Here is a 24,708-nt window from a genome sequence, read left to right on the forward strand (position 1 = left end):
ACAGAAATTAACAAATATAATTAGATAAGCAAGGATTTATTCCTTAGCGCAGATGGCTAAAAAAAGACCCCCCGCCTTTTTAGAGGCCGTGTGCGATTATGGTTTAACCAAGGAAAGAGATCGAGCTTACCACAGTAGGTCGGGTGAATACTTCTAATACGCCATCTGAGTACCGAGCATAGCTCACAAGGCTGCAATACAGTGGGAAATTAAGTTAACATTCCTTAAATAATCCAAGCTCTCCAACCTCCACCCTACATCATCAGGACAATAGATCACTGGAAACATTGTCACCCGGCTGCCCTTAAGCCTTCTCAATCATCATAACCAACTTCGACAAAGGACCAATACTTACGACTGAAACTCCTTCCAAGGGGACGTTATCCATCAATCATGGATACCGCTTTCAAGACCTGGGGTAAGTAAAGTTCTATCTAGCCTTGAAGCTCTCTTCATCTATGCCATTGCCATTGCCATTGCACCTGCCCTCCCCTCCCCCACCATGCACCTATCACGCTACCTAATTCCTGAAACTGACCTCATCAATCATAGAGCTTGACAACAATGTCCAACTCGTGGACCCCAACCGCGACGCCCTCTACACCTACGACCCGGAGGAACAAAAGGCTATTCAGGATGCTAAGCCCTGGAAAACCGATCCTCACCATTTCAAAAACGTCCGGATCTCCGCTGTTGCCCTCTTAAAAATGGTCATGCACGCTCGATCAGGTGGTTCTATCGAAGTGATGGGTCTGATGCAAGGAAAGATCGCAGGCGATACTATCATTGTTACGGATGCATTCCGTCTACCCGTCGAGGGAACAGAGACTCGAGTCAATGCCCAGGACGAGGCAAACGAATACATGGTTGAGTATCTACAACACTGTAGAGATCAGGGCAAATTGGAGAATGCGGTGGGGTGGTATCATAGTCATCCAGGCTATGGATGTTGGTTGAGTGGTATTGATGTTGGAACACAAGCCACGCAACAGATGTTTTCGGATCCCTTCCTGGCTGTGGTTATTGATCCCGATCGCACCATCTCTGCTGGAAAAGTCGAAATCGGGGCTTTCAGAACTTATCCCGAAAATTACAAGCCCACGGATGCAGGATCTGGTGATGGATATCAAACCATCCCCCTGGCGAAGATTGAGGATTTTGGTGCGCACAGCAGCAGATACTACTCTTTAGAAGTCTCACATTTCAAGAGTTCATTAGATTCACATCTTCTGGAATTATTGTGGAACAAATATTGGGTTCAAACATTGAGTCAAAGTCCTTTGTTTACCAACCGCGAATACAGCAGCAAGCAGATGCTTGATTTGAGCTCTAAGATTCGACAAGCCAGTTCTGGTATTAGTCGCAATGGAAGAACAACTGCCGGATCATCGTTGAGTAGGGGAATGGATCAACAATTGGTGAAGGTTGTCAAGGACAGTAGCAAGATTGCCGGGGAAGAGATGACAGGCCTGAAGGCTGGTGAGGTCAAAGCGCAGCTTTTCAACGGGTTAGGCGCGGCGCCAAAGACTGCAGCTGATCCTGCTGCTCCACTTGTCCCAGCTGTTCCAGCAGCGGAATAATGGATTTAGGACACATGATATTTGGTAAGCTCTTGTGAGCATTGCTCTGGCGCATGGGTTTGTGATGGCGTTTTAAGGTCTAAAATATACACCGGCCACAGTAGTTTAGAGTGGGGAGAAATGAAGTTATGATTCACGGCATCGATATGATCTATACATTTCCCACCACAAATTCTATTTGATTTTTTTGCCAACACTCGTGACTAGTCATCCTCGATATGTTTATACTTTCAATTGTTCGGTCTTCGGTATACTATCATTTATCAACAATCTACTATTTTAATTCTACACAACTTCAGCTTTCTCAAGCGTCCTCAGACGATCCTCCATAATCTTTTTTGCAGCCCCTAATCGTCTAAGGGACTCCTCCCTCCCCAAAATCGCCATAATATCCGCCGTATCCGGTCCACTCTGACCTCCCGCAATCGCCCACCTAAGATACGCATGCACGAGTTTCATCCAACTCTTCTTGATAACTTTTTGGGCATCTTCGGTGTATGGTTTTCCGCTAGCAGTGAATTCAGCAGTGCTCAACATGGTTCCTTGATCGACGACAAGGTTAGTAAAACCTTTTAGTTCAGGGGCATTCCAATTTTCAGGGGAAATGGAGGATAAAGCGTCGAAGGAATTGGTGAAGTCGGAGGGGACAGGGTAAATTACCCCCTCGGGAGCGGAGTGGAGCTTGTGGGGCGGGGTTCTAGATTCAAGATCGAGAGTTGTGGGGGCTGCGAAAAAGTATTTATGGTTGGAGTAGAAGGTTTCGGGGAGTGTGTAGTTTTGAATTCCAGCGCTGATTATAGCGAGGATGTAGTTCTCCTTTGCGGCATCGTTGTTCTCACAGTTGTAGAAGATTAATTCTTCAAATTCTGGAAGAATTTTCATACGATTGAGGATTGGCTTTGCAGCTAATTCTATGAGATCTTGAGAAGGCGGGATAGGTTCATCTGATCGTCGTAATTCCTTATATCTTGCGGCGTGTTTTCTTTGTATGAAGTTAAGCTTTTCAAATGTTACCACAGAGTCACCTCTGGTATATTTCATGCTTGCCTATATTGAATTAGTGGATTGTCATTTTGTATTGGAAAGGAGAAATGTATACATTGTCTATAAGTTCCTGCATACCCATTACATCGTAGGATCGATCGTGTGACCATCCAAGAAGAGCGACAAAGTTTGTTATAGTTTCTGGAAAATACCCTGCATCTCGATAGGTTTTGATATCAATAGCACCATCTCGTTTGCTAAGCTTCTTTCGCTCTTTATTCAAAAGGAGGCCAACATGTGCAAAGGTGGGCGGCTCCCACCCAAACGCTTTATACATAGCGACATGCATATGAGTTGACGGGATCCATTCCTTGAAGCTAGGATTAGCCAGCATCCGTCACGAGAATAGAAGTTACGTACCGATCCTCGAACAACATGTGTGATCTTCATGAAATGATCGTCCACAACGTTTGCCAAATGATAGGTTGGAAATCCATCCGATTTTACCATGATTGGATCCTGAAATTCCTTAAATTCCGATTGAGGGCTACGAGTCAAGGTCGGTCTGATTTTACCGTAAACTACATCCTGGAAGCCTGGCCATTGTTCTGGAACTTTCATTCTGATCACGTGAGATTCTCCCCTCGATGCCTTCTCGTCAGATTGATCCTTTGGAATGTGTCTGCAAGTTCCATCATAGGCCTGTGGGAGGCCCTTGCTACTCTGATAAACCCGTAGTTCGTGTAGTCTTTTGGATGAGCAGAAACATCTGTAGCCTAAGTCTGCCTCGACGAGTGTTTGAGCATGTTCCCAATACATCGCTTTTCGTTCTGACTGTTGATATCAGTATTACATTCTGATGTCAATGAGAAAGCATCAACGTACCTGCCTGTATGGGGCAAATGGTCCACCAACTTTCGGACCTGATAACTCTTAGTAAACTCATTCTAAGATTTCAATATCAAGCTAAGATACCTTCATCCCATTGGATACCAGCCCATTCTAGATCTCGGTACAGACGCTCTTCGGCCCCAGGAACAGTTCTATCCTTTTTAATTTAGTGTGATCCTATTGGCAAAGACTTTCTATAATTGGCCTACCGTATCCGTGTCTTCAATCCGTAAAAGAAATTGACCACCAGTAGCCTTTGCGAGCAGAAAATTGAAGAGTGCTGTTCTCATAGAACCCAAATGCAGATTTCCGGTAGGGGATGGGGCAAACCGAGTTCTGACAGGGCCGCCAGCACGAAGTTTGGTTGAGGCTACCGACAGAGGATACTGATTTGTTTGGTTGGAGGCATATCTCTTACATATGGAACAAACATTGTTTTTCCAAAATCTCTGACCAGTATTCCTTGTCACTGGCAGAGAGAGAAACCTCATCTCCAAATTGATTATACTGTGACAATAGTACTTTTAGAAATAAAAGGTAAATCTTGGAGAGTTCAATTCGATATTTGATGGTAGCATGGCACAGCAAAAAGTTTTTGTAATTGATTGGAGGACAGGAAAATATCATCAGCCACAAACTCTCAGCCACATGGGCCGAGGCCTCAGTGGCTCGAGCTTCTTACAGTTGGAAGGCGCTAAGATAAAAATATTAGAAAAGCCGTCTTCATCATAATCTCTTCAGCCTTACCACTTTCATTTTCATTCTTCGTACAAATTTTATTTGCTATTTTGCACATAACATTTGTATCTGCTAATTAGGTGTTTGTTTTTCTCGTTTGTCTAAAAGCGTAGAAAGACAACCAATTCTGAAATCACAAAATCCTACGACTCGCTGAACTATCAAAGTTCCCCGCCATCAATCATTAAGAAATTTCAATATGGCCACCAACGGCGCATCAGGGGAGACAGATCTCTATGGTGAGTTGATCAAATGAAGCCATTGACTTCAAAATACTAATATGCATAACACAGCCATCCTAGGTATAAGCAAAGATGCTACAAAGTCTGAGATTAAGAAAGCATACCACAAAGTATGCTATACCCCGCACCTAGTATGGAGATCTTTCATTGACTTTTATAGGCAGCGCTACAGCATCATCCCGACAAGGTAGCAGAGGACCAAAGAGAGGAAGCGGATGAGAAGTTCAAGACAGTGAGCCAGGCCTATGAAATTCTTTATGATGAGGAGAAGAGGGAAATGTACGATGTTCATGGTATGGCTGCATTTGATGGAAGTCGACCTGGTATGGGAGCAGGCGGAGTCGATTTGGATGACATCTTGGCGCAAATGTTCGGTGGAGGTATGGGTGGCATGGGAGGTGTGCCACCTGGATTTGGGGGACCTGGAGGCCCACGAAAACCACGAAGGGGAGCAGACGAAGAGCAACCATACAAAATCACCCTCGAGGACCTGTACAAGGGAAAGACAGTGAAGTTCACGAGCAAGAAAAACGTAATTTGCAGCCATTGCAAAGGCAGTGGAGGAAAGGAGAAGGCCAAGCCAGAAACCTGTGGCAGGTGTAAGGGTAGCGGTGTCACCGTTGGCCTTAGAAGCGTTGGACCAGGACTTGTCACCCAAGAAAGAGTTACGTGCGACACTTGTTCAGGAGCTGGTACAAACTATAGGGAGAAGGACAAGTGTAAGAAGTGCAAAGGAAAGCGTACCACCAAGGAACAAAAGTCATTGGAATTATATATACCCAGAGGTGCTAGAGACGGAGAGCGAATTGTTTTAGAGGGTGAGGCTGATCAGGTACCTGATCAAACGCCCGGCGACATCGTCTTCATTCTTGACGAAGAAGATCACGAAATTTTCCAGCGAGCTGGCGATGATCTTTCTGCGGAGCTCAACATCACTTTAGCTGAAGCCCTTACAGGGTTTTCAAGAGTGGTCTTGAAACATTTAGACGGACGTGGTATCTCGATAAATCATCCTCAAGGAAAGGTATTGGAGCCTGGGCAAATCTTGAAGATAGAGGGCGAAGGTATGCCTTTGAAGAGAAGTGACTCTAAGGGTGATTTGTACTTGATTGTGAAGATCGAGTTTCCTCAAAATGGTTGGACAGAAGATGCGGCTACATTCTCCACTCTGCAATCAATCTTGCCTAAACCTGAGCCACCAATCACGGCTGATGAAGTTGATGAGGTGGAATACGATTCAGATGCCGACATTGAAGATGTAAGTACCATTGATTAACTCTCACTTGCTTTACATGCTAACTTGCAAACTAGTTCGGTGCAAATTCTGGAGATCCTCGTGCTGGTGGCGAGTGGGAAGATGATGATGAAGACGATGAAGGAGGTGCTCAGTGTGCTACCCAGTAAACCTTTGGACATAGACTAGTATTATGCGCGTCATGAGATTCGAGTTACTAACCGATAGCGCATTCTGGGCTGGATCACTTGGGATATAGAGCGGTAAATGGGACTGCGATATAAGACGTCGTGGAAGGCATGGCGTTCCCGGATTTGTTCCAGCAAACATCGTAATGAATTTCCAATAATCAAGCGCCGTATTTCCGCATTATTACTCAAAAATTGCATTTTCTAGAATAGAAATGGTATACTGCTTCGAAGAAATGCTGTCTGCTTCCATTTTGTAGCATGCATCCATTCTGTCATTTGTCGAAGTAATGCAGGATTGTTGATATCTAGATCCGATTGAGTATTCCATCTTGGATTTTAGACATGACAAATTCCGAATAATTTAGAATTCGAATGGCCATATTCCTAAGTAGGTACCTACACTTATTAAATACCATTTATTATCGTTGGGAGCTCTCTGCGCAAATTGTCGTAATCTCCACGTGATCAGCATGGAAGCCCTAAGATTTTGATGCCTCAGGTGATAAAGTTCGCTTAAGTTTCTGTGGGCTTTAAACTATGAGACTACCAAAAAAGATTTCGCTGGAGATTGTATCAACCAACGACAAACAATCGACAACCCGACGACAAGGTGTGTATTGCTATTACTATGTCTCCTGGCGAGATGCAATTACCTCAAATCTGTTATGCTGACGATTCTCTAGATGGTTTCCGCTAAGAAGCACGTTCCTATCGTCAAGAAGCGTACGTTTAATCCCATTATCGATCCTCGACATTCAACTTGCATAGTCTGGAACCGATGAAGAGTTATGGCCGGCACTGAGTTTTGCGAACGAAAAGGACTGGACAGGTTTTCGAAGAATGGTTGATTGACAATTTTGTTACAGGCACCAAGCGTTTCCACAGACATCAGAGCGATACCTACAAATGTGTCGACGCAAGCTGGAGAAAGCCTAAGGGTATTGATAACCGTGTCCGAAGACGTTTCAAGGGACAAATGGTTATGCCATCGGTACGTGGAATTGATAGGGGCTGTGGTTGAAATGATACTTGCGAACAATATTGCTTGGGATTCGAGAGCATTCAATGCACAGCAGGGGTTTCAATTGAGCAGGGCTGATGAGGATATAGATTGGTTTCGGTTCCAACAAGAAGACCCGCCACATGATGCCATCCGGACACAAGGCTTTCCTCGTCAACAACACATCCGACGTCGAGCTTCTCCTTATGCACAACAAGACCTTCGCCGCAGAGTAGGTTCAAACGATCCTAGGACGAATTCAAATCTGGTACTAACAAACTCTTAGGATCTCCCACGCCGTTTCATCGAGAAAGAGAGTTGAGATTGTTGCACGTGCTAAGGCACTCGGTGTTAAGGTTACCAACGCCAAGGCCAGAGTTACTACTGAGGTTTAAGCGGATGGGTTTGTTTGGGCATTTTGCATTGGGATGGGAATGCTTGTTAGCACAAGCAAAGGGCTTTGCAGAATTATAGCAAAAGCTCTTTGAAAAATGAAGATCCTTAAGCAAATCTCTGACCATCACACGAAGCGCTACATGTGATGATTATTCTCCCATCGGATATCCTATACGCTACTTATGATCTCCACGATGTTCCGATCTCGCTCTCCAAAAATCCGAATACGTGAAGGTTCGGAAAATATTTTCATGGCGTTCGCGGGCGGTCTGTTTACCAAAAGTTGCATTGGGAGGTGGCCACTCCGAATTGTTCAAGGAATTTTAGGGCCAAACCAGTTCACAGCGCTTTTGGGAACATTATAGACACGAATTCAAATGGGGCCTCTCCCTTCACGTTCAAAACCCTACACCTTCAACCAGTCTGAATACTCTATTGTGCTCCATGCCATTTTCTCATTTCCTATCTGTCTCCCAGTCTCAGTCATCATCCTCTTATGCCCCCAAAGCATACCAACCTAATCATGAATCACAGTGAATTCGCACCTCTACATCCAACATCCTCCATTCTTCCCTATTTACAATCTGCTTACTCGTGTGAATTGTACGTGTTTTATCTTTAATCACGAATAGGACATTGGGTCTATCTCACCACAGTCATGAATACAACTAATCTGGGGGAATTGCCAGAGACTTCCTTACTCCTATGCCAAGTGTGCTTTTTGGAAAATCTAGAACTATATGGCTACTTTGTTAGGATAACCATCCAGCAATTCTTCGCATCTGCTTTCCTACTGTTCTGACTCTTGTCGTACTTAAACTCCCAATTCATTAACATCACTAAAGGTCCCTATGCAGGTTCCCTATTAGCCTCCCTTGCACATTGATTCGACAATTAGGGTCAATAGGTGAAAATATAAATTCACTCACTAGCCCCGATTACCAAACTATCGTTACAATAAACCAACCACTTCGTGCAGTTGCCCCAAAAAAGTCATGTTCAGTCTTTTCAAATAGACCCAATGACGCCACATTTTTGCTCGTCTAGATCGCTCTTGTCGTCTTACACCGCTGTACCCCGCTTCTACTTTTCATTCTGCGAAAGAAAACAAGTGTTCTCAATGCATGCATAGATATTCCTTGGGCGGATTGTCGATATTGCAGTATTCCGGTTGCCGATAGGAAGGCGATTGATGAGAGAAATATTAGCGTCGTAGTCATTAGAGGCTAGGTACAAGTCGAAGAAGCGGGTAGAAAGGTTGCCGAACATCTCGGCGTATTGGGTGTTGAAGATGTCCAAAGTGAGGCCTGGCGAAGGGCTAGAGCCAAATTCATCGGCATTGTTTCCGGTCAGGAAAGTGATATCAGAGTGAGCATTCAAGGCTAATGATTAACCGTAGTTGTTGGCAAGGACATAACCATCGATGACAGGACGCCAAATAGGGGGCTCCATGAAAGAAGTCACATTGTCGAAAGCGGTGCCGACGAGAACGGTGTCAGAGTCTAAGTTGTATTCCAGAGGAGTTTCCATACTGATGTTGCGTAATTCAGCAATTGTGGTAACATTTGAGGTTGGTAGAAAGTCTACACCAGCTGCTTCTGCTGCGTCCTTGTCCCGGTGACTAGTGGCCACAGTGTATGTCTCGGGGTCATGAACACCTCGGGCACCACTTTCGGGGATACATCCAACAATCATCCCCATCGGTCAATGGGCTGTACATCATGTCCAAAGCACTAGCAGATCCGGCAGACTGACCACCAACAGTTATGTGATCTGGATCACCACCAAAAGCTGCGATTTCCGAACGGAGGAATGTCAAAGCTTGGATCTGATCCAAGAGACCGTAGTTACCAGACGTGTCACGCGTCTGTCCAATGCCCAGATACCACATCAAATTCTCATGCATGAGGCTTCTCTCTTAGTTTCCCCCGTTTGAACGAGCCTGGTGGACTTCGGTGAAGGAGGTGAGGGTCGACTATGTTATCAATGGTCGGCAGTTGAAAGATATGAAATTCAACATACAATAGCAGCTAGTTTGTTCCATTTGTGATAGAGAATTTCTCCCGGCGAAGGTCCAGTTTAGTAGGAAGAGCTTTCATCAGAAAATCTTTCCATGCCCGATGTCATCAAGAGCTGGACGCAGAGCCTCTCCATCTCAACAATCGTGTAAACAGCACCATGCAATTCTTGTGCGCGTCAACGAGAGTGACTCCCGCTGATTTCTAAGCAAAAACATGCGTTTTTCAAGATGTAACTTGCGCTAAGCAACCATTCGTATACAAATGAGATGAAGATCTTCATGAAGGGGATATCGGGACCGACAGCTCATCGGCTGACGGATGAATAGTTCCACCCTTCTCTGAGAAGTCTGATGTTGGACCAATTGTACTTATACTTTTGCACAGTCTATCTGATTGATTAGACCATTCCTTCTTAAGTTTCGCTTATTCATTCACTTTTTCGTCTTCCTCGAGTGCTTTGTTTTGATAATGCGTATTTCCTCGTCTGCTCTCGCTCCTTTAAGAGCGACAGTCGTTGCAGCACAAAATGCTACTGTCTCTTCCTCAATACCACAAGCTACCTTGGAATACTGTACCGTTCAAGCTGCTGCTGCAAATCTCTCGGCTGGTATCTATAAATGCCAAAACGTTTGATTTGCTGCTCCCCAATGGCCACCAGTTGAGACTGAGGTGAACGATGGTACACTTGCCACATCAAATGTTGCATGCACGACCGCTGAGGATTGCTTGTTCATGGACATCTATGTACCAGCCAATGCTAAGGGAAAGGAGCTTCCTGTTTTGTAGTGGACTTATGAGTAAGTGATGTTCCATACTTGTGCTACTTCAGTATACACTGATGAATACTAACGAAAGATTTATCCAGAGCTGGAGCACACAAATCTCACACTGCGCCCGAAGGTCTCTATGATCTCAGCAAAGACTTCATCTTTGTCACCTACAACTACCGAGATGGCATTGCCGGTGTTGCTAACGGACCAACCTCCACTCACGAAGGAGGCGCCACTAATGCTGCCGTTCGTGATACAGAATATGCCTACAAATAGACTCGCAAGTACATCAGTGTTTTTGGAGGTGATCCAGATAATATCGTTGCTTTAGCTTTCTCGGCTGGTTTCCTCGCAAACGCTTGATCAGATCTTCCGTTTTGGAGGCAACGCTGAGCAGCTATTTGCTCGCGCGTACCTCAATTTGCCAGGCAAAGTCCCTGGTTCTGGTCACCAGCAAGTCGAGGCCTTTTGGCAAAATATCTCGACTACTGTCGGTTGTAATGGTTGTGGTTTAGATTGCATGCGTACAGTACAGTCAATTACACAGCTTTCAACGCCGCCGTCACCGATGTTATATCTTTATACTCATACACATTACAACTCGAGTCGATGGTGATATCATTAGTGATACTTGTAGATTTTGCCATCGAATATTTTCTCCTTTTGATTTTTGATTTAAAATTGACAAATTGCTAACTGATTTTGTTTTCTAATAACAGACGAAGCGGAATTCTACGCTGGTCACTACAATTGGACCGGACCATTGGTCATCACCCACGAGCTTCACGAGAAGAATAGCGACGTTACAAGCGGTATCAATAGCACCGCTGATGTTGCCGACAAAATACGCATGTACTTCCTCGTCATCACTGACACTATCATCAACGAAATCCTCGCTCTCTATCCCAAAAGTGACTACACCTCTCCCGGACTTCGCTTCTCAGACATAGAGCAAAGCTTCGAATTGACCTCGCACAACTTGGCTTTGACCCCCGGTCTTTACAACCAGACTTGGAATGCAATGGCTACATTAGGCCCAGCTACTCACAGTACTGATTACCGGTATAACACTTACACTCTCTCGGGAGATATTCAGACCAATCCAGTCAATGCCACTACAGCGCGGATTATGCAAAGTGTCTTTTGTCTTTTGCATTGACTGGTAATCCTAATACCCTTTGGCCAAATGTCAAAATGGAATGGCCTTTATATAACACCAGTACCGATGGTGTGGAAATTGTTTTCAATACAAGTATGTACTTGCAAGCGGATTCTTTAGTCAACGTCAAACCTCGATTCTGAAGTAAGGCTTTGTGGTACTAGGATCTTGGCTGTTTGCTTGAAGTTTATAGTGTAGATAGATGACAGATTAAAGACACAATTTGGAGGATTCCATTTTTAATTGTCTATCGTCATCATTGGCTACCGACGGCAGTCTTGATTGTTGAGCTTCAAACTTTAGACAATTATATACTATAAAACAATCACTGGAAAATGCTTTCCCTCCATTTTCTAAATCAGTGCTTCAAATTATTCGAACTCTTTTCTGTTGCTCTAAGCATCTGAAACCTTCTACTTATCACGAAGCAAATAGACAGAGAAGACAACAACTTGTATGTAACAAAATATATGCCTAATCCCGAGAAAATTTTCAACTGCCCGAAGGAACTCCTTCGAAACAATGGTAGTACAAAAAGTTTTCAGTTCGTAGTGATTGTCTTCGTAAGCTAAACAAATATAGAATGAGAGTTGTGATTTTATCGCCCCAATGATTTCTATCGCCGAGAAGAGTCTACAGAGTGTAAAAGTCACCTGGCCTAGGAAATCGAGCGAGATAATGGGGAAAAGGCTATTGAGCTATTTTAGTACAAGTGTGGGTTTTGTAGCATTCATCTTGGATATGATAACTTCCATTCTAGTCCACTAAGCAATACCTCAATTCGTACTTACTTACATCATTACTCAAGACGTATATAATAACTTGCGTACTACACAAATGATACCGAACATATGCTCGTTCAAAATGGACATCACCATGGCTTTCTTTGGAATTTAGATATAGATGCACATACAAGTAGATCTAGGCTCTTAAAAATGCTTACTAACCAACCAAACGAAATGGAACTTTGAAAGGAAGGAAGGAAGGACTAAATAATACGTCGAGATATCTTCTCATGAAGAGTTTTGTTGCACATCTACATCTCTCATTTACAAGGCCTACCCTGACAAGCGTGTAAAGTGGACAGTTGTAAGCGTACCTAGTACTTGATTTTACTAGGTTTACTTCAGTAATAGTAGGTAGATCGTGTGTTCTCGATGATAGGTAATTCATGTCTATCCACTACTATTGGAATAGGAATTCTGCACATAAACCAGCACAGAATCTACTATCTTTGCTATCGATACTATTCAAACTTTGATAGGTATCTTCTTCCTGTCGAATAGACAGGGGGAGTTTTTTTTCAATTTACTGAACATGAGGATTAAAAGCTATACTGCACTTTTCTCACAGCCACAACCTCCTGCAATGGTACAATATCCCCGCTCAAGAGTATCACTTTGAATGAAAGAAGATTATGAATAAGCTAACCAGGAACATGACAATATCTGTGGAAGCCCTAGAAATGTGTATACTAACCCTATAACGAGCTTAAAAGAAGAAGCCGGCTCTGAAGGTTGAGTTGGTCAACTACATTTTATGCCTCAAGAGACGTTGAGCAAAAGTATGAATAGAATTCTTTCATTGATGTTTTGATTGATTTAAGGAAAGTTCTAACAATTGCATACATTCCTTCAAGCATCAAAATATCATGTTGTTGGAGCTATTCTAAGGACAAGGTATCTTGAATCATCGTTGAAGATACTAAGGCTACGAACTAAAGTACAGCGTGGCTGCTCGCTAGCTTCTTCAAAACTTGCTACTTCCAACTTTAGTACATTGAATGATAGCTCTAGTGCAATGTACCAGATAAAACGCAAAATGACATCTGTACTTAATAGGTTTCCCTCAATTTTCCTTTCATTCTTCCCTTACTTACACCCACAGATATATTATTATAACAATATTTGCTTTCAAGGTCTCGACCATATATCAATACGCTTCTTGCCATATATACCTATATCTAAAGCCATATCGAACATACACACGCGCGTAGGTTTGTAGCACGACCGTATAGCACATCTAAATCGTGGGTAAATGATACAAGCCATATGCATTGTGAGATTGTAACAGTCAGCTCTAATGAACTTTTCAATAGCACCGTTATCACCCGACTCAAACTCCGAACCAGCAAGCTTTGTTATTCGTCAACATGAAGAAACTTTTTACTAGCCATAAATTCTCCAATATGTGGAACAACTTCAAAGCAAAGAAGAAGTCCCCTGAAGAAAAAGAGCCTTTCGAAGCGATAAAATTTGAGACGACCCCCGTACATGGCATGTATAAAATCGACGAAACTGGAAGAAGATTTCTCGTTGCCATCCGACCAATAAGCGACGGGAGAGACAGTGAAGGTATATTTCAAGTCGCTTCTACCAGTGCTTCTCCCAAGACTTCCTCCGATGAACCCTCTTCCACAAATAATGAGGCTAGCGAAAGCCTCCCGGCCGAACAAGTCGCTGCAGGCTACAGCTACCTTCGCGATCAACTTGAGGTACAATACAGTGATATTTTAAATCGTTGGATGTTTAAGGATGAGCTAGAAAAGCGATATATCCGACCCGTCGAATACGACGGACAAGCGGTCCACATGTTCCGCCTTGACAACCCCGCCATCTATGTTGTCGTTATGAATGAAAAGTTGGGAAAACATGGGGCACCGTCCTTAAGGCCCAAGACACCTAAAAATCATAAGGGTATCAATGAAGACCTCTGGTGCCGCAACTATCTTAACGGCGCCTTCAGAAAGATGGAAGATGACGAGGCGGCAAAGGCACGACAGGAAATGGCGGAGAAGGGACATGACGCTTGGTGTGAGACGGGGAATCAACCTTATTTGAAGATCCAGAGATATCTGCAAAGCACTATTACTTTTACTACACCTTTTGCAAATTGATTTGAATGGTATATATTGGGAGTGGATATTTAACGTTATTTGAGCGTCTCATGGAAGCAGAGATATCCTTTTCTTTCTGCCAACTGGGCATAAAGACATTTTATTGCATATTACGGCTGCACTCGCAGATGTACCAATTCGAAATCAATTTGACGACATCAATGTCATCTCTTGCAACTAATACACGAACACGAATCCACCTGATCATCGAACTTCAGATGAACAATCAGAAGGCTTCTAGGCGCCCCTAATTGTTGACAGCCAAGTTTCATCTTGAATCCGAGAACCAGCTTTATTATTCTCAAACAAACACCAGACGGAATGGAACCTTCAGATGAACTTTACCAACTGCGCCGAAACATCAGAAAATATGAAGGAATAGGATTCATGATGAGATACAATCGTTCCGAAACGTCCACTCAATTCAGAACGTCTCGATAAACTTCCGATGTCAAAGTTATAGTCGTACCCACAAAAGAAACCATTCAACCAACAAAAATGTAGCATTGATGTTTGGTGCTCAGATTGAACGGAAGATACTTGCGTAAGCTTCCCGAGTTGATTTTTCATACGAGGTTTTCGACATTAACAGATATTTGGAACATTTCAGCCCTCATCTCTTACCAAAGAACGATACTCGTGGATGCCATCCCATCCTAGATTGTCAGGATTATATCAATCAACAATGGCATGGCCGAAGCATGAAGATGTACCTATTATTAGGGGTTTTGCCGGCATCAACAGGGATAAAGAATGCCGTTAACATGGTTACCATGAGGATCTCCATCGCGCCTACAGTATGTATTACTTTACTGGTACAGCCTGCGCCTTGCTGAAATTAAACTCCTATAATGCTGGATATAAATTTCATTATGCAAGGCCTGTCCGATATCTATTGACCCCTCTTCAATTAAAATACAAAGTCGACTACTTTCGTCGCAGTCGCACAGTCGAAAAACAGAGTTTACATTCACCGGTTTAGAGTTGTACACAACAACACCTGATACTCATCACGTTAAATCACGGAAGTCACACAGCTACCTCATCAATACATTGTCTTATGATCATACTACAACACACGACGAGCTCATGTCGGCAACTATAACTTTAACGATGGCGCAGACGTCGGGCATTGAGTCTGCATGTCCTAATTGTGGAATGGCTCTACCGCACAACAGTTCGCAGATTGCAGCTGATGCGCAGAAAGAGATTGAGGAATTACAAGCTCAAGTAAAGTTACTGACAGACAAAGCGACCGCTGCAGGTAGGCTTCTCCTTATAAACCGTTGATCTTCCGGTGCTAACAATATTGCCAGTGGATAAATGGGCAGACTACGAAGACGAAATCCAATCACTTAAAAGGGCGAACTACCAGCAAACTCCAGAACCTCAGCGCGCAACAACACCAACACAAGGGCACACTGAAGACCGACTTGGAAGCCCGAGTCGTTTCTCATATCTGCCTGTCCAAAATCGACTTTCTTCTCTACTATCTCGCAAGTCCACACCGAATCTACAAGCTCAGCAACCGCCAACACCGCCAACCCCTTCTACAACAGAGTTAGTAGCTGCGTTGACGAGGGAGCAAGGGTTACGGCAGGCTGCGGAGGGCAAATTAAATGAATCCAGCGTCGAGCTGGAAGAACTGACGGCACAGCTTTTTACACAAGCCAATGAAATGGTTGCTACGGAACGAAAGGCCAGGGCGAAACTCGAAGAGCGAGTCGAAATTTTGGAACGAAGGGATGGAGAAAAGAGAAAACGACTGGAGAGGCTTGAAGGCGCAGTTCAAAGGATTGAAAGAGTCAGGGGTCTTTTGGCACCGGGACGAAGAGAAGAGAAAACACGACGATACGACTAAATGCATTAGGATAAGACAACGCGGAGCACAGATTATGGAAAAGGGGCTACGGAGCTATGTGCGTATACGTCAGAAAGTCGCAGTTTCGAGTCATGAAAAATCATCCCAAGAGAAAGAACAATTTATAAGCCCCGAGATATCTTCGGCAGCAATGACGGCACAGATATCAAGGTCTCAATACCTTTCCCAACCAGCGAAGTTCCCTCCTACCGAGCCACGGCCACAAAATAGTCATCCTTCTCGCCCAAGGCTTCGCGATGTATACAGACCAGTGCATTTAGCTGAGGCCTCGGAAATGGAAATTTGGCTAATAGATCTATGGAAAGACTTCCTGCTCGAACCTACACCTTACCTGGTTTTGTCTGCTACTCTCTACTTGGGCCTCTTTATAATATTATTGCAGTATTATCCGACCATCTTGAATATTGCCTACTTTCTTATTCAGCTTATACCTTGGGATGACGATTTTGGAGCACCGGGCTATCAATTCTGAGTATACCTTGAAATGCATTTGTTTGGAGCGTGTTAGATATGATACCCTACTTGTATATATTTTTTCTATAGTTTTTTAATACCTGCCTGGTGGAGGTAGATTAGTATCCACCATTAATGTTAATTATCTTCACATCAACATATATCACAATTGCAATCACGTCTAACAATTATCAGATTATAGAAGGCGAAGCTGGTGGTATCTCATTCAACTTGAGGGAATCTCATCGCTATGTAACGCCAGCAAATCTTGAGTAAGCAACTCAACTACCCATTTTAAGCACCTTACTTTCCAATGGTCAAAAATAGTCTATCACCCACATCTCCCAAACCTGGTTTAATCATGCCCTTCTCATTAACCTCCTCATCTACACCCGCACACCAGATCTCCGTTCCCTCGGGCCACTCTCTAGCTGCGTTTTGCAAGCCCGGCAATGCAGCCAACACACTCAATACGATGATTCTCTTAACACCCCATTCTCTCAATGTACGAATGGCAGCAGCACAGGTTCCTCCTGTAGCAATGACGGGATCGAGCAGAATTGCAAGCTCGGAAGCGGAGGTGTTGGGGGTGTTGGAGGGAGATGATGCGGCGGGTGCGTGGTAGGGAAGATTGTTGTAATATTCGACGGGCTCAAGAGTGGTGGGTTCACGGAAGAGTCCAAGATGATGGATTGGGGTTGGGGAGGGGAGGAGTGTTTGGAGTGCTTCGACCATAGAAAGACCGGAACGGAGAATGGGGATTAGGGAAATGGAGGCGGGTGTTATGGTGGTGGTTGTATAGGTGTATCCGAGGGGTGTTTTGGCCTGGTGTAGTTTGTTAGTTGGGTTGCGGGGGTGAGATTGAGAAATGATGGGGAGGGAAGATAGAGAGGGGGAATGAATGAACGAATGAATGAATGAACGAATGAATGAATGAACGAATGAATGAATGAATGAATGAATGAATGCATAAACATACAGTTGGACCTTTGGAAACGGTAATTCCAGCGGCTGTAGCTTCACATCCTATTATCAATGAGATTTCATTAACAAGAGCTTTGGTTTCGCGAGTATTAGCCTCGCTGGATCTCAATTGTGAGAGTTTGGCTTGGAGACATGGATGAGTGGAGATGTGAACGTTAGGTGGGATTGATTCATTCATTTTGGAAGCTTCGCACTATTATTGTTCAAACTGTGACTGTGAAGATGTTGTGAATACTTTTGTGATGTTGATCAAATACACAAAGTCAATGATAGAAGTGAAGTGAAGCTTTATATTCCTTTGTTGTAGAAGAGTGGACGTTGATGACTGCTTGCTGTGTGCAAGCTACGGAGTACGGGAGTATGTGTTATGTATTCACACCTGCCTGCAGCTAGAGGCCGAGCCCAACCGCCCACATTTTATCAGTGGAACGCGGACCTTATCAGTCGAATCGCAAACGGGCGGTCCCCGGGTGGGATCTCCTATCAATCTAACTTTAAAAAGACGGCAACTTACTAGGTGACGTCGGAATTTCCCCTTCAACAATGGGATTTGGATAATATCAACAGAAGTGTCACGGCCTTGGTGTATAATTGGATAATGCCAATGGGGAATGCAGGTACCAAAGATACTGGAAATGAGTCTTACGACATCAAGGCCATTTCCACCCACTCGAAGTCAATAGACAGACCATCGCAAGATCGACGCGTGCGGGAGGCGCAAGATGCGGGATATGATTCACCAAAGGGTTATTCTCGACTCGATCAAGGCACTGCGCCGGCGCCGAGACAAAACACGGATGGAAACCATTTGAGACAAAGTCAACCTCTAGGATATGCGAATAGCGGAGAGCAAAATGCACGCCGTCGACCTTCTAAAACCGATAGCGATTATGATATTCCAGATGATTATGCCAATCTAGATGAACTTGCCACACCATCGCTGGTGGAAAATCCTCATGACGTTCCGACATATCAACATAAATCTTTAGAGGAGGCTAAAGATGAAGAGCAAGGATACGAACAGGGGCGTAGAAGACAGGAACAGCGTAAACGAGATAGTATTGCTAGAGGAGAAAGACCACCGGAAGAGGAGAAGAAAAGTACCAGTCCCCCAAAGGTCTCAAAATTCGCGACACAGTTATATACCATATCGTATCTAATATTATTTTCAATATTTGGAACATTGGCTAGACTAGGTCTCCAAGCCATTACCTTCTACCCCGGAGCCCCCATTATTTTCAGCGAGCTATGGGCAAATGTCGGCGGAAGTTTATTCATGGGGTTTCTAGGTGAAGACAGGATGTTATTTAGGGAAGAATGGGGAACCGCTACCTACCACCACAAAATTCAAGAATGGAAAGCCAAAGTTAAAGATGAAGAAAATGCAGGCTCACTAGCTGTAGAACAACATCCCGATTTACAGGCCGCCAAAAAAGCACATGCTGCAACGAAAAAGACCATTCCTTTGTATATAGGTCTGGCAACAGGCTTTTGTGGTAGTTTTACATCCTTTTCATCGTTTATTCGAGATACTTTCTTGGCGCTTTCAGATGATTTGCCGAGTCCCCTGAACCATCCTCAGGATTATAGTCCGATTATGGCTAGTACAACGAGTACCGTGAGTCGAAATGGAGGATACTCTTTCATGGCGACATTAGCTGTTATCATTACGACTGTCTCATTATGTTTGGCAGCGTTATTTTTCGGCACTCATCTTGCTATATTCCTAGAACCATATACACCGAGTTTATCATTTCATAAGTCTCGCAAGTATCTAGATCCTTTTGCGGTATTCTTAGCATGGGGTTGTTGGCTGGGTGCTATATTTCTGGCTATCTTTCCACCGGATAGAAATGATCCACCGCCTGAGATATGGCGAGGTCGCGCGGTTTTTGCCCTGATATTCGCACCTATAGGTTGTCTAGCCCGTTTCTACGTCTCTCTTTACTTAAATGGCAAAATCTCTTCATTTCCACTGGGAACATTTGCAGTCAATATGTTTGGGACGGCAATGATGGGTATGGTGTATGATTTACAACATGTACCTTTGGGAGGTGTAATTGGATGCCAGGTTTTACAGGGGATAGAAGATGGGTTTTGTGGATGCTTGACCACGGTTAGTACGTGGGTAGTGGAGTTGAGCTCGTTAAGGAGGAGCCATGGTTATAGATATGGGTTGGCGAGTGTAATTGGGGGATTGGCCTTGATGGTGGTAATTATGGGGAGTTTTAGGTGGACGCACGGGTTTGAGGGGTTGGTGTGCACGCATTAGAAATTTTAGCTGGACTGTATAGAGGTATTAGTAAGATAATGTTTGTGGTTCATCTAGAGTAGAATTTGTTTCACTAGTCGGATAGTTGTGTACAGTTCAATATGCGCTAGGACGTGTATATAACGTGATTCGGGCGAGGTTTGGACAGTATATGAAGTTGTAGCAAAATGCCCTCATTGCATAGCTAATAAGTACCTATCTGAAACTTCCGAGGAATACCTTCAAGAATCAACTTTCATACTGCCACTTTTTTGTGTATCTTAAGAACATTTCTCGGCACGCCGGATGGGTACTCATGCTAGTTTATTCCAAATATTGATGAATTTTAGTGTCATCCAAATTGCCTTTTATCAGAGCATTAATTTCATTGATATTCGCAATACAGAATGCGATATTCGTCACATCTATCAAATCTTTGTCTTTGAATCTTTAGTCCTAGTACGAACATTCGATATAATAATCCATCTAGGTTAAACGGAATGTTTAGTATCCAGATTGCCCTCCATCTTGCACCACTTCCTGCCTTCTTTAAAACCTCTATAATGCCGAAGAATAAGAAATACTATATATAACTCATGGGCCAATTTCACGGAAAGAGCCGTAGTATATATAGTATTCGAATAAGTGGAGAAACCCAAATAGTTTTGCGAGACACGAGGAAGTCGAGAAATGGACATTCACTAAAACGATTAGACATATCAATGGGCGAGACCTTATGAAGCTCGAGTATATACGTAAAGTATGGGGAAATTTGATTCATGAATGTTTTACCTGAACGGCTGGCTGAGATGTGGCTGCTCGCTGTATCAATTGGCTGGCCAAGGATGGTTTGAATCCTCTTTTTTAAGTTAGCACGGCCGCCGTTGTTTGTGATGAATATGCCACGCTTGGTTATGTAGAGGTTCTTGCTTTACGAGGTTGGCGAGATATGGAAGTGGCCGTTTAGGGTGTCCCGTGGGGCGTTTCTTGTTTTCTTGATTGACTTATTGCGTGTGTTATGTGATATGGTGGAGGGAAGTTGGAGAAGCAGCCCATATATATCTTGACTTCGTGGTGAAGATGCTGTAAGATCTATATAAGATGATACATTCTTACACTTTCATTCTTCGTCAAATGCAGTGGAAGAGAAGCAGAGTTTACCCCCAGCATTGACAGTTGCATATCCAACTCTTTCAAATGTTTTCACAACAGCTTATAGATGATCACGTCATCATGTCAATCATCGGCAACCTACCTCCCATATCCCTCATGATCTTCACAGCCCTTGTTATGTTGACCTACCTCCTCTTAAACTTCCTCTGCTCCGTCTGTGATCCCCTCGAACCTCCCATGGCCGCAACACGCATTCCATACATCGGTCACATCCTTGGATTCGCACGACAAAAATTCAACTATTATGTTGATCTCAGCCAGACAACAGGCCTCCCAATTCTTACCATACGTGTTCCAGGCGCCAAAATGTACATTGTGAATACAACCGAATTAATCCAGGCTGTCCAAAAACTACCCAAAAAACTTGCATTTCCGCCTATTTCGGCAAAATTCGCAAATCGACTTTGTGGAGTGAGTAGGAAAGCGAGGGATGTATTGGCGGTGAATGTTAATGGAGATGGAGGGGATTGGGGATTGAATATGGAGGCGACACATGTGATGAAGAGGGCGACGGCGCCGGGACCAGGCTTGGATGGTATGAATAGGGTTATGATTGGGATTGTTGCGGAGAGTTTGGATGGGTTGATTGGGGAGGGAAGGGAGAATGTGGAGATTGGACTTCACATGTGGTTGAGGGGTTTGATTACGATGGCGACGACGGAATCGGTTTATGGACCGAGAAATCCTTATAGGGATGTGAAGGTTCAGAAGAGCTTTTGGTATTTCTCTTTGGTGGCTTGTGTGCAGGTTTTGAAGACTAATCATTGCGTTAGGGAGGTGGAGAGTCAGATGATGAGATTGTTAATCGGAATACTACCTTCTGTTTTCGCTCGCAAAGGTATCGCAGCACGAAGAAGAGTCACAAAAGCTTTCGAATCTTATTACGCAGGAAGTGATTTCAAAGATGCTTCTCTGCTTGCGCAAGCTCGTTTAGAGGTCAATATGAAGCATGGCATTCCAATGAAAGATGTCGCTAGATATGAAACAGTCATCGGAGTTGCTATTATTGTCAATACCGCACCTGCTCTATTTTGGTTAATATTCTTCATCTATTCGAACCCTGAACTCCTGGAAGAAATTCGGGGTGAGATTGAGGCAATTGTGGAAACAAGCTTCAATGAAGACGGAAGTTCGACACGAAGTCTCGATATCACGAATGTGAAGAAAAAATGTCATCTTCTCTTATCGACTTTTCAAGAAACTCTTCGTCATCGATCTGCCGGGACTTCTGTCCGCATAGTCATGGAGGATACGTTGCTAGACGACAAGTGGCTATTAAAGAAAAACTCCATCATCCAAATGCCCGGTCGAGTAATCCATATGGATTCCAAAATCTGGGGACCAGACGTTGCAGATTTCAATCCTCGACGATTTCTCAAAGGCAAAAATATCAAGCGTCCTAACCCAGCCGCACTTCGTACATTTGGTGGTGGGACTACTTTATGTCCCGGTCGTCACTTCGCTACGAATGAAATATTGGCTATCGTTTCGATGTTTGTCATGCGGTTTGATATGAGACCAGTGGAAGAGCACTGGAGATTGCCAAAATCTGATAATACGAATGTGACTACTGTGATATTAGAACCGGATACGGATATTGATGTGATCGTATCTCAAAGGGAAGAGGTTGGAGATGGAAAGTGGAAGTTTAAGTTGTCGGACTCTAAGATCATAGCTTCGGTGGTTGTTGAGGATCGCGTTGATTCGTAATATGCTGCACTAAGTATTGCTACTCGTGCGAATTGCCAATCATTGCTTGTTTTTATGGCGTCATTACTTTGCATGGGTACTTATACTTTCTGGGGGAAATAAGCATCTAAGTAAATCGTGTATTCAATGGCATTTCTAGTGTCTTAAACTGTTTACTCCCATGTTTGAATCTTCTTGAAACTCTTTGCTTCGACATTATTAGCTTTGATCAAAGCCAACAGAACGTGGAGGACTTTGACCGTAATTTTACATCTAATTCCTGGAATCTCCATTTATTGTAACGAATTCATGCGTGATATCACACGTCCAATAAACAGCTTCCTCTCCCTTTCCAACCCCATCATCCCTCAAATCCACCACCACTTCCACGTCCTCTTTTTCCATAAGCTCTTTAACCTTCAACTCATCAACCTCCATCAGCTTTCCCCGCTTCACAAAATTCAATTCCTCAGCACCGTCAACCGGCACAAAACTTACAGATGTCAATTCGCGGTTGATGATCCCCTTGCCAGCAAACTCCGTATCCATCAATGAGTAACCCAAAGCAGCTAAGACGCCTATAGGATTTGGATCTTTGCCATAGACCCCCATTTTGAAAAGGACAGAACGCGCGATAACGGATGCAATATGTTTTCCTGCTAGGTAGGTCGGCGCGCCTCGTACTCGTATTGTAATAAATTTAGTTGCGCCTTCTCCATCCCTTACTACCAGCTTTGCGAGATCAGCCATGAACTCAGTGAGGATCTTTTGGAAGCCGATGAAGTCTTCGGATTGAGATGCCGCCAATGTATCAAAGTCGATTGGAGAATGTGTAGGTGCAGCCGCACCATTGGCGAACATAGTGACCATATCATTCGTGCTTGTATCTCCTTCAATAGAGATACAATTATAACTCTTATCAGCTGCCGTAATTAAGAGTTGTTGAAGAGCAGGAGGTGTAAAGGGTGCATCAGTACAGATTATACCAAGTGTGGTAGCCATGTTTGGATGGATCATTCCGGCGCCTTTAGTGATGCCCGCGAGAGAGAATTTGGTGTTTGGTAAAGATGGGAGAGTGAAGGTGCGTGATGAGAGTTTAGGGAAGGTGTCAGTTGTACAGATGCCCCTGGCGGCTTGTAGCCAGTGATTATGAGTGGTACCCATATTCTGATGGAGTTTTGGGAAGCCTTGGATGATGTCATCAATAGGGAGTCTGTACAAAATTAGTGAGTGAAGAATGACCGTGTGAGAAAGCTTACCGCTGGCCACCCATACCTAAGTCCAAGTGATTCAGTCAGTTCATTGTTCTCATGCATAAAAAGGAATTGAAGGACCCAAGTATTCTATAACATTCACCACCCAGGGCAATGAAGGTGAGCAATCCTCTAGAACAGCAACTTGCCTGTATGCATGACCATTACCGGGTCTTTCCCCTTGCCGTTCTCCTCACCCAAAACCATTCCCGCCTCCTCACTCATCCTTCTCGAATCCTCTAGCCCTTTCTCACCCGTAAGTAGGTTTGCACACCACGAGTTCGCTACTACACCCCTCATTCCCCTTCCCCTACTTTTCTTTATTAACTCCCTAGTAACCAGTACACTGGGAGCTGGAAATTCATTCTTTGTAAGAACAGCTGCTCCACATGTCTCCCATTGCTCCTCGCTTGTCACTAAAATCAAGTCTGGCTGGGATAAGCCAGACGGTTTGATCCCGACATTTGTACTACCGACTAAAAAACCTTTGGGGTAGGTGCCAGATGTTGGAACGAAACGCTGTTTGGAAGCAGGAATGGGGGAATTTCCAAATGAGTCAAATTTGGTAAACGAGCGGTATTGGATATTGACCTGCAGAGGCTTCTTGCGGAAACACGTGGTGACAATGTGAGAAACTCGATACATGATTTTAGCCGTAACTGAAATGAAAATATATTATACTTGTGAGTCCAAGGACAAAAGGTACCTAGGTAAGGTAGTAGACAGTTTGATGATTTCTCTGACTCCCATCCCAAGTACTGGTAGCCGAGATCCACTAAGATCGTGTGATAAGCCACATCTTATTATATCTCAAAATAATTCCTGGGAATTCTGCTTTCATAGATCGAAAGAATTCCATAAATACCTACCTATCTGAAAACAGACAAACGTATCTCACGGTCGTGAATTAGAGGTGTCTGA

The 24,708-nt window shown here is 43.8% G+C and overlaps 11 protein-coding genes across 11 annotated transcripts; 7 read left to right on the plus strand and 4 right to left on the minus strand.

Moving 5' to 3' along the window:
• Nucleotides 1-111: 111 nt before the first annotated feature.
• EAF01_003469 (uncharacterized protein) lies at nucleotides 112-4,006 on the minus strand. The gene is made up of 7 exons (XM_038911723.1): nucleotides 3,665-4,006; nucleotides 3,540-3,612; nucleotides 3,450-3,487; nucleotides 2,985-3,398; nucleotides 2,680-2,934; nucleotides 553-2,627; nucleotides 112-418 (listed from the first exon to the last, which is right to left on the minus strand). Exons 1-6 carry the CDS (start codon nucleotides 3,944-3,946, stop codon nucleotides 1,866-1,868), a joined length of 1,824 nt encoding a protein of 607 aa, XP_038772958.1. The 5' UTR covers nucleotides 3,947-4,006; the 3' UTR covers nucleotides 112-418; nucleotides 553-1,865.
• EAF01_003470 (uncharacterized protein) lies at nucleotides 394-1,580 on the plus strand (the record flags this gene model as incomplete). Its single annotated transcript, XM_038911724.1, has 2 exons — nucleotides 394-418; nucleotides 553-1,580. The coding sequence occupies 2 exons, from the start codon at nucleotides 394-396 to the stop codon at nucleotides 1,578-1,580; spliced, it is 1,053 nt and encodes a 350-aa protein (XP_038772959.1).
• Nucleotides 4,007-4,392: 386 nt separating the features above from the next.
• Nucleotides 4,393-7,255, plus strand: EAF01_003471 (uncharacterized protein; the record flags this gene model as incomplete). Its single annotated transcript, XM_038911725.1, has 9 exons — nucleotides 4,393-4,432; nucleotides 4,487-4,545; nucleotides 4,596-5,693; nucleotides 5,747-5,835; nucleotides 6,416-6,470; nucleotides 6,544-6,583; nucleotides 6,727-6,851; nucleotides 6,971-7,092; nucleotides 7,147-7,255. 9 exons carry the CDS (start codon nucleotides 4,393-4,395, stop codon nucleotides 7,253-7,255), a joined length of 1,737 nt encoding a protein of 578 aa, XP_038772960.1.
• A 1,084-nt stretch (nucleotides 7,256-8,339) lies between these two features.
• EAF01_003472 (uncharacterized protein) lies at nucleotides 8,340-9,162 on the minus strand (the record flags this gene model as incomplete). The annotated part of the gene is given in 3 exon segments (XM_038911726.1): nucleotides 8,340-8,638; nucleotides 8,651-8,925; nucleotides 8,939-9,162. 3 exon segments carry the CDS (start codon nucleotides 9,160-9,162, stop codon nucleotides 8,340-8,342), a joined length of 798 nt encoding a protein of 265 aa, XP_038772961.1.
• Nucleotides 9,163-9,745: 583 nt separating this feature from the next.
• On the plus strand, nucleotides 9,746-11,349 carry EAF01_003473 (uncharacterized protein; the record flags this gene model as incomplete). Its single annotated transcript, XM_038911727.1, is given in 7 exon segments — nucleotides 9,746-9,884; nucleotides 9,936-10,059; nucleotides 10,143-10,293; nucleotides 10,324-10,368; nucleotides 10,379-10,652; nucleotides 10,767-11,109; nucleotides 11,169-11,349. The coding sequence occupies 7 exon segments, from the start codon at nucleotides 9,746-9,748 to the stop codon at nucleotides 11,347-11,349; spliced, it is 1,257 nt and encodes a 418-aa protein (XP_038772962.1).
• A 2,009-nt stretch (nucleotides 11,350-13,358) lies between these two features.
• Nucleotides 13,359-14,102, plus strand: EAF01_003474 (uncharacterized protein; the record flags this gene model as incomplete). Its single annotated transcript, XM_038911728.1, has 1 exon — nucleotides 13,359-14,102. One exon carries the CDS (start codon nucleotides 13,359-13,361, stop codon nucleotides 14,100-14,102), a length of 744 nt encoding a protein of 247 aa, XP_038772963.1.
• Nucleotides 14,103-15,215: 1,113 nt separating this feature from the next.
• EAF01_003475 (uncharacterized protein) lies at nucleotides 15,216-15,963 on the plus strand (the record flags this gene model as incomplete). The annotated part of the gene is made up of 2 exons (XM_038911729.1): nucleotides 15,216-15,366; nucleotides 15,419-15,963. 2 exons carry the CDS (start codon nucleotides 15,216-15,218, stop codon nucleotides 15,961-15,963), a joined length of 696 nt encoding a protein of 231 aa, XP_038772964.1.
• Nucleotides 15,964-16,625: 662 nt separating this feature from the next.
• EAF01_003476 (uncharacterized protein) lies at nucleotides 16,626-17,766 on the minus strand. Its single transcript, XM_038911730.1, has 2 exons — nucleotides 17,417-17,766; nucleotides 16,626-17,262 (listed from the first exon to the last, which is right to left on the minus strand). Exons 1-2 carry the CDS (start codon nucleotides 17,597-17,599, stop codon nucleotides 16,741-16,743), a joined length of 705 nt encoding a protein of 234 aa, XP_038772965.1. The 5' UTR covers nucleotides 17,600-17,766; the 3' UTR covers nucleotides 16,626-16,740.
• A 253-nt stretch (nucleotides 17,767-18,019) lies between these two features.
• EAF01_003477 (uncharacterized protein) lies at nucleotides 18,020-19,693 on the plus strand (the record flags this gene model as incomplete). Its single annotated transcript, XM_038911731.1, has 1 exon — nucleotides 18,020-19,693. The coding sequence occupies one exon, from the start codon at nucleotides 18,020-18,022 to the stop codon at nucleotides 19,691-19,693; it is 1,674 nt and encodes a 557-aa protein (XP_038772966.1).
• Nucleotides 19,694-20,905: 1,212 nt separating this feature from the next.
• Nucleotides 20,906-22,555, plus strand: EAF01_003478 (uncharacterized protein; the record flags this gene model as incomplete). Its single annotated transcript, XM_038911732.1, has 1 exon — nucleotides 20,906-22,555. The coding sequence occupies one exon, from the start codon at nucleotides 20,906-20,908 to the stop codon at nucleotides 22,553-22,555; it is 1,650 nt and encodes a 549-aa protein (XP_038772967.1).
• A 252-nt stretch (nucleotides 22,556-22,807) lies between these two features.
• Nucleotides 22,808-24,432, minus strand: EAF01_003479 (uncharacterized protein; the record flags this gene model as incomplete). Its single annotated transcript, XM_038911733.1, has 3 exons — nucleotides 22,808-23,747; nucleotides 23,794-23,809; nucleotides 23,937-24,432. The coding sequence occupies 3 exons, from the start codon at nucleotides 24,430-24,432 to the stop codon at nucleotides 22,808-22,810; spliced, it is 1,452 nt and encodes a 483-aa protein (XP_038772968.1).
• Between the last annotated feature and the right edge of the window lie 276 nt (nucleotides 24,433-24,708).

This window comes from Botrytis porri (genome assembly GCF_014898465.1).
Source record: "Botrytis porri strain MUCL 3234 chromosome Unknown BPOR_004, whole genome shotgun sequence".
NCBI lineage: Eukaryota > Fungi > Ascomycota > Leotiomycetes > Helotiales > Sclerotiniaceae > Botrytis > Botrytis porri.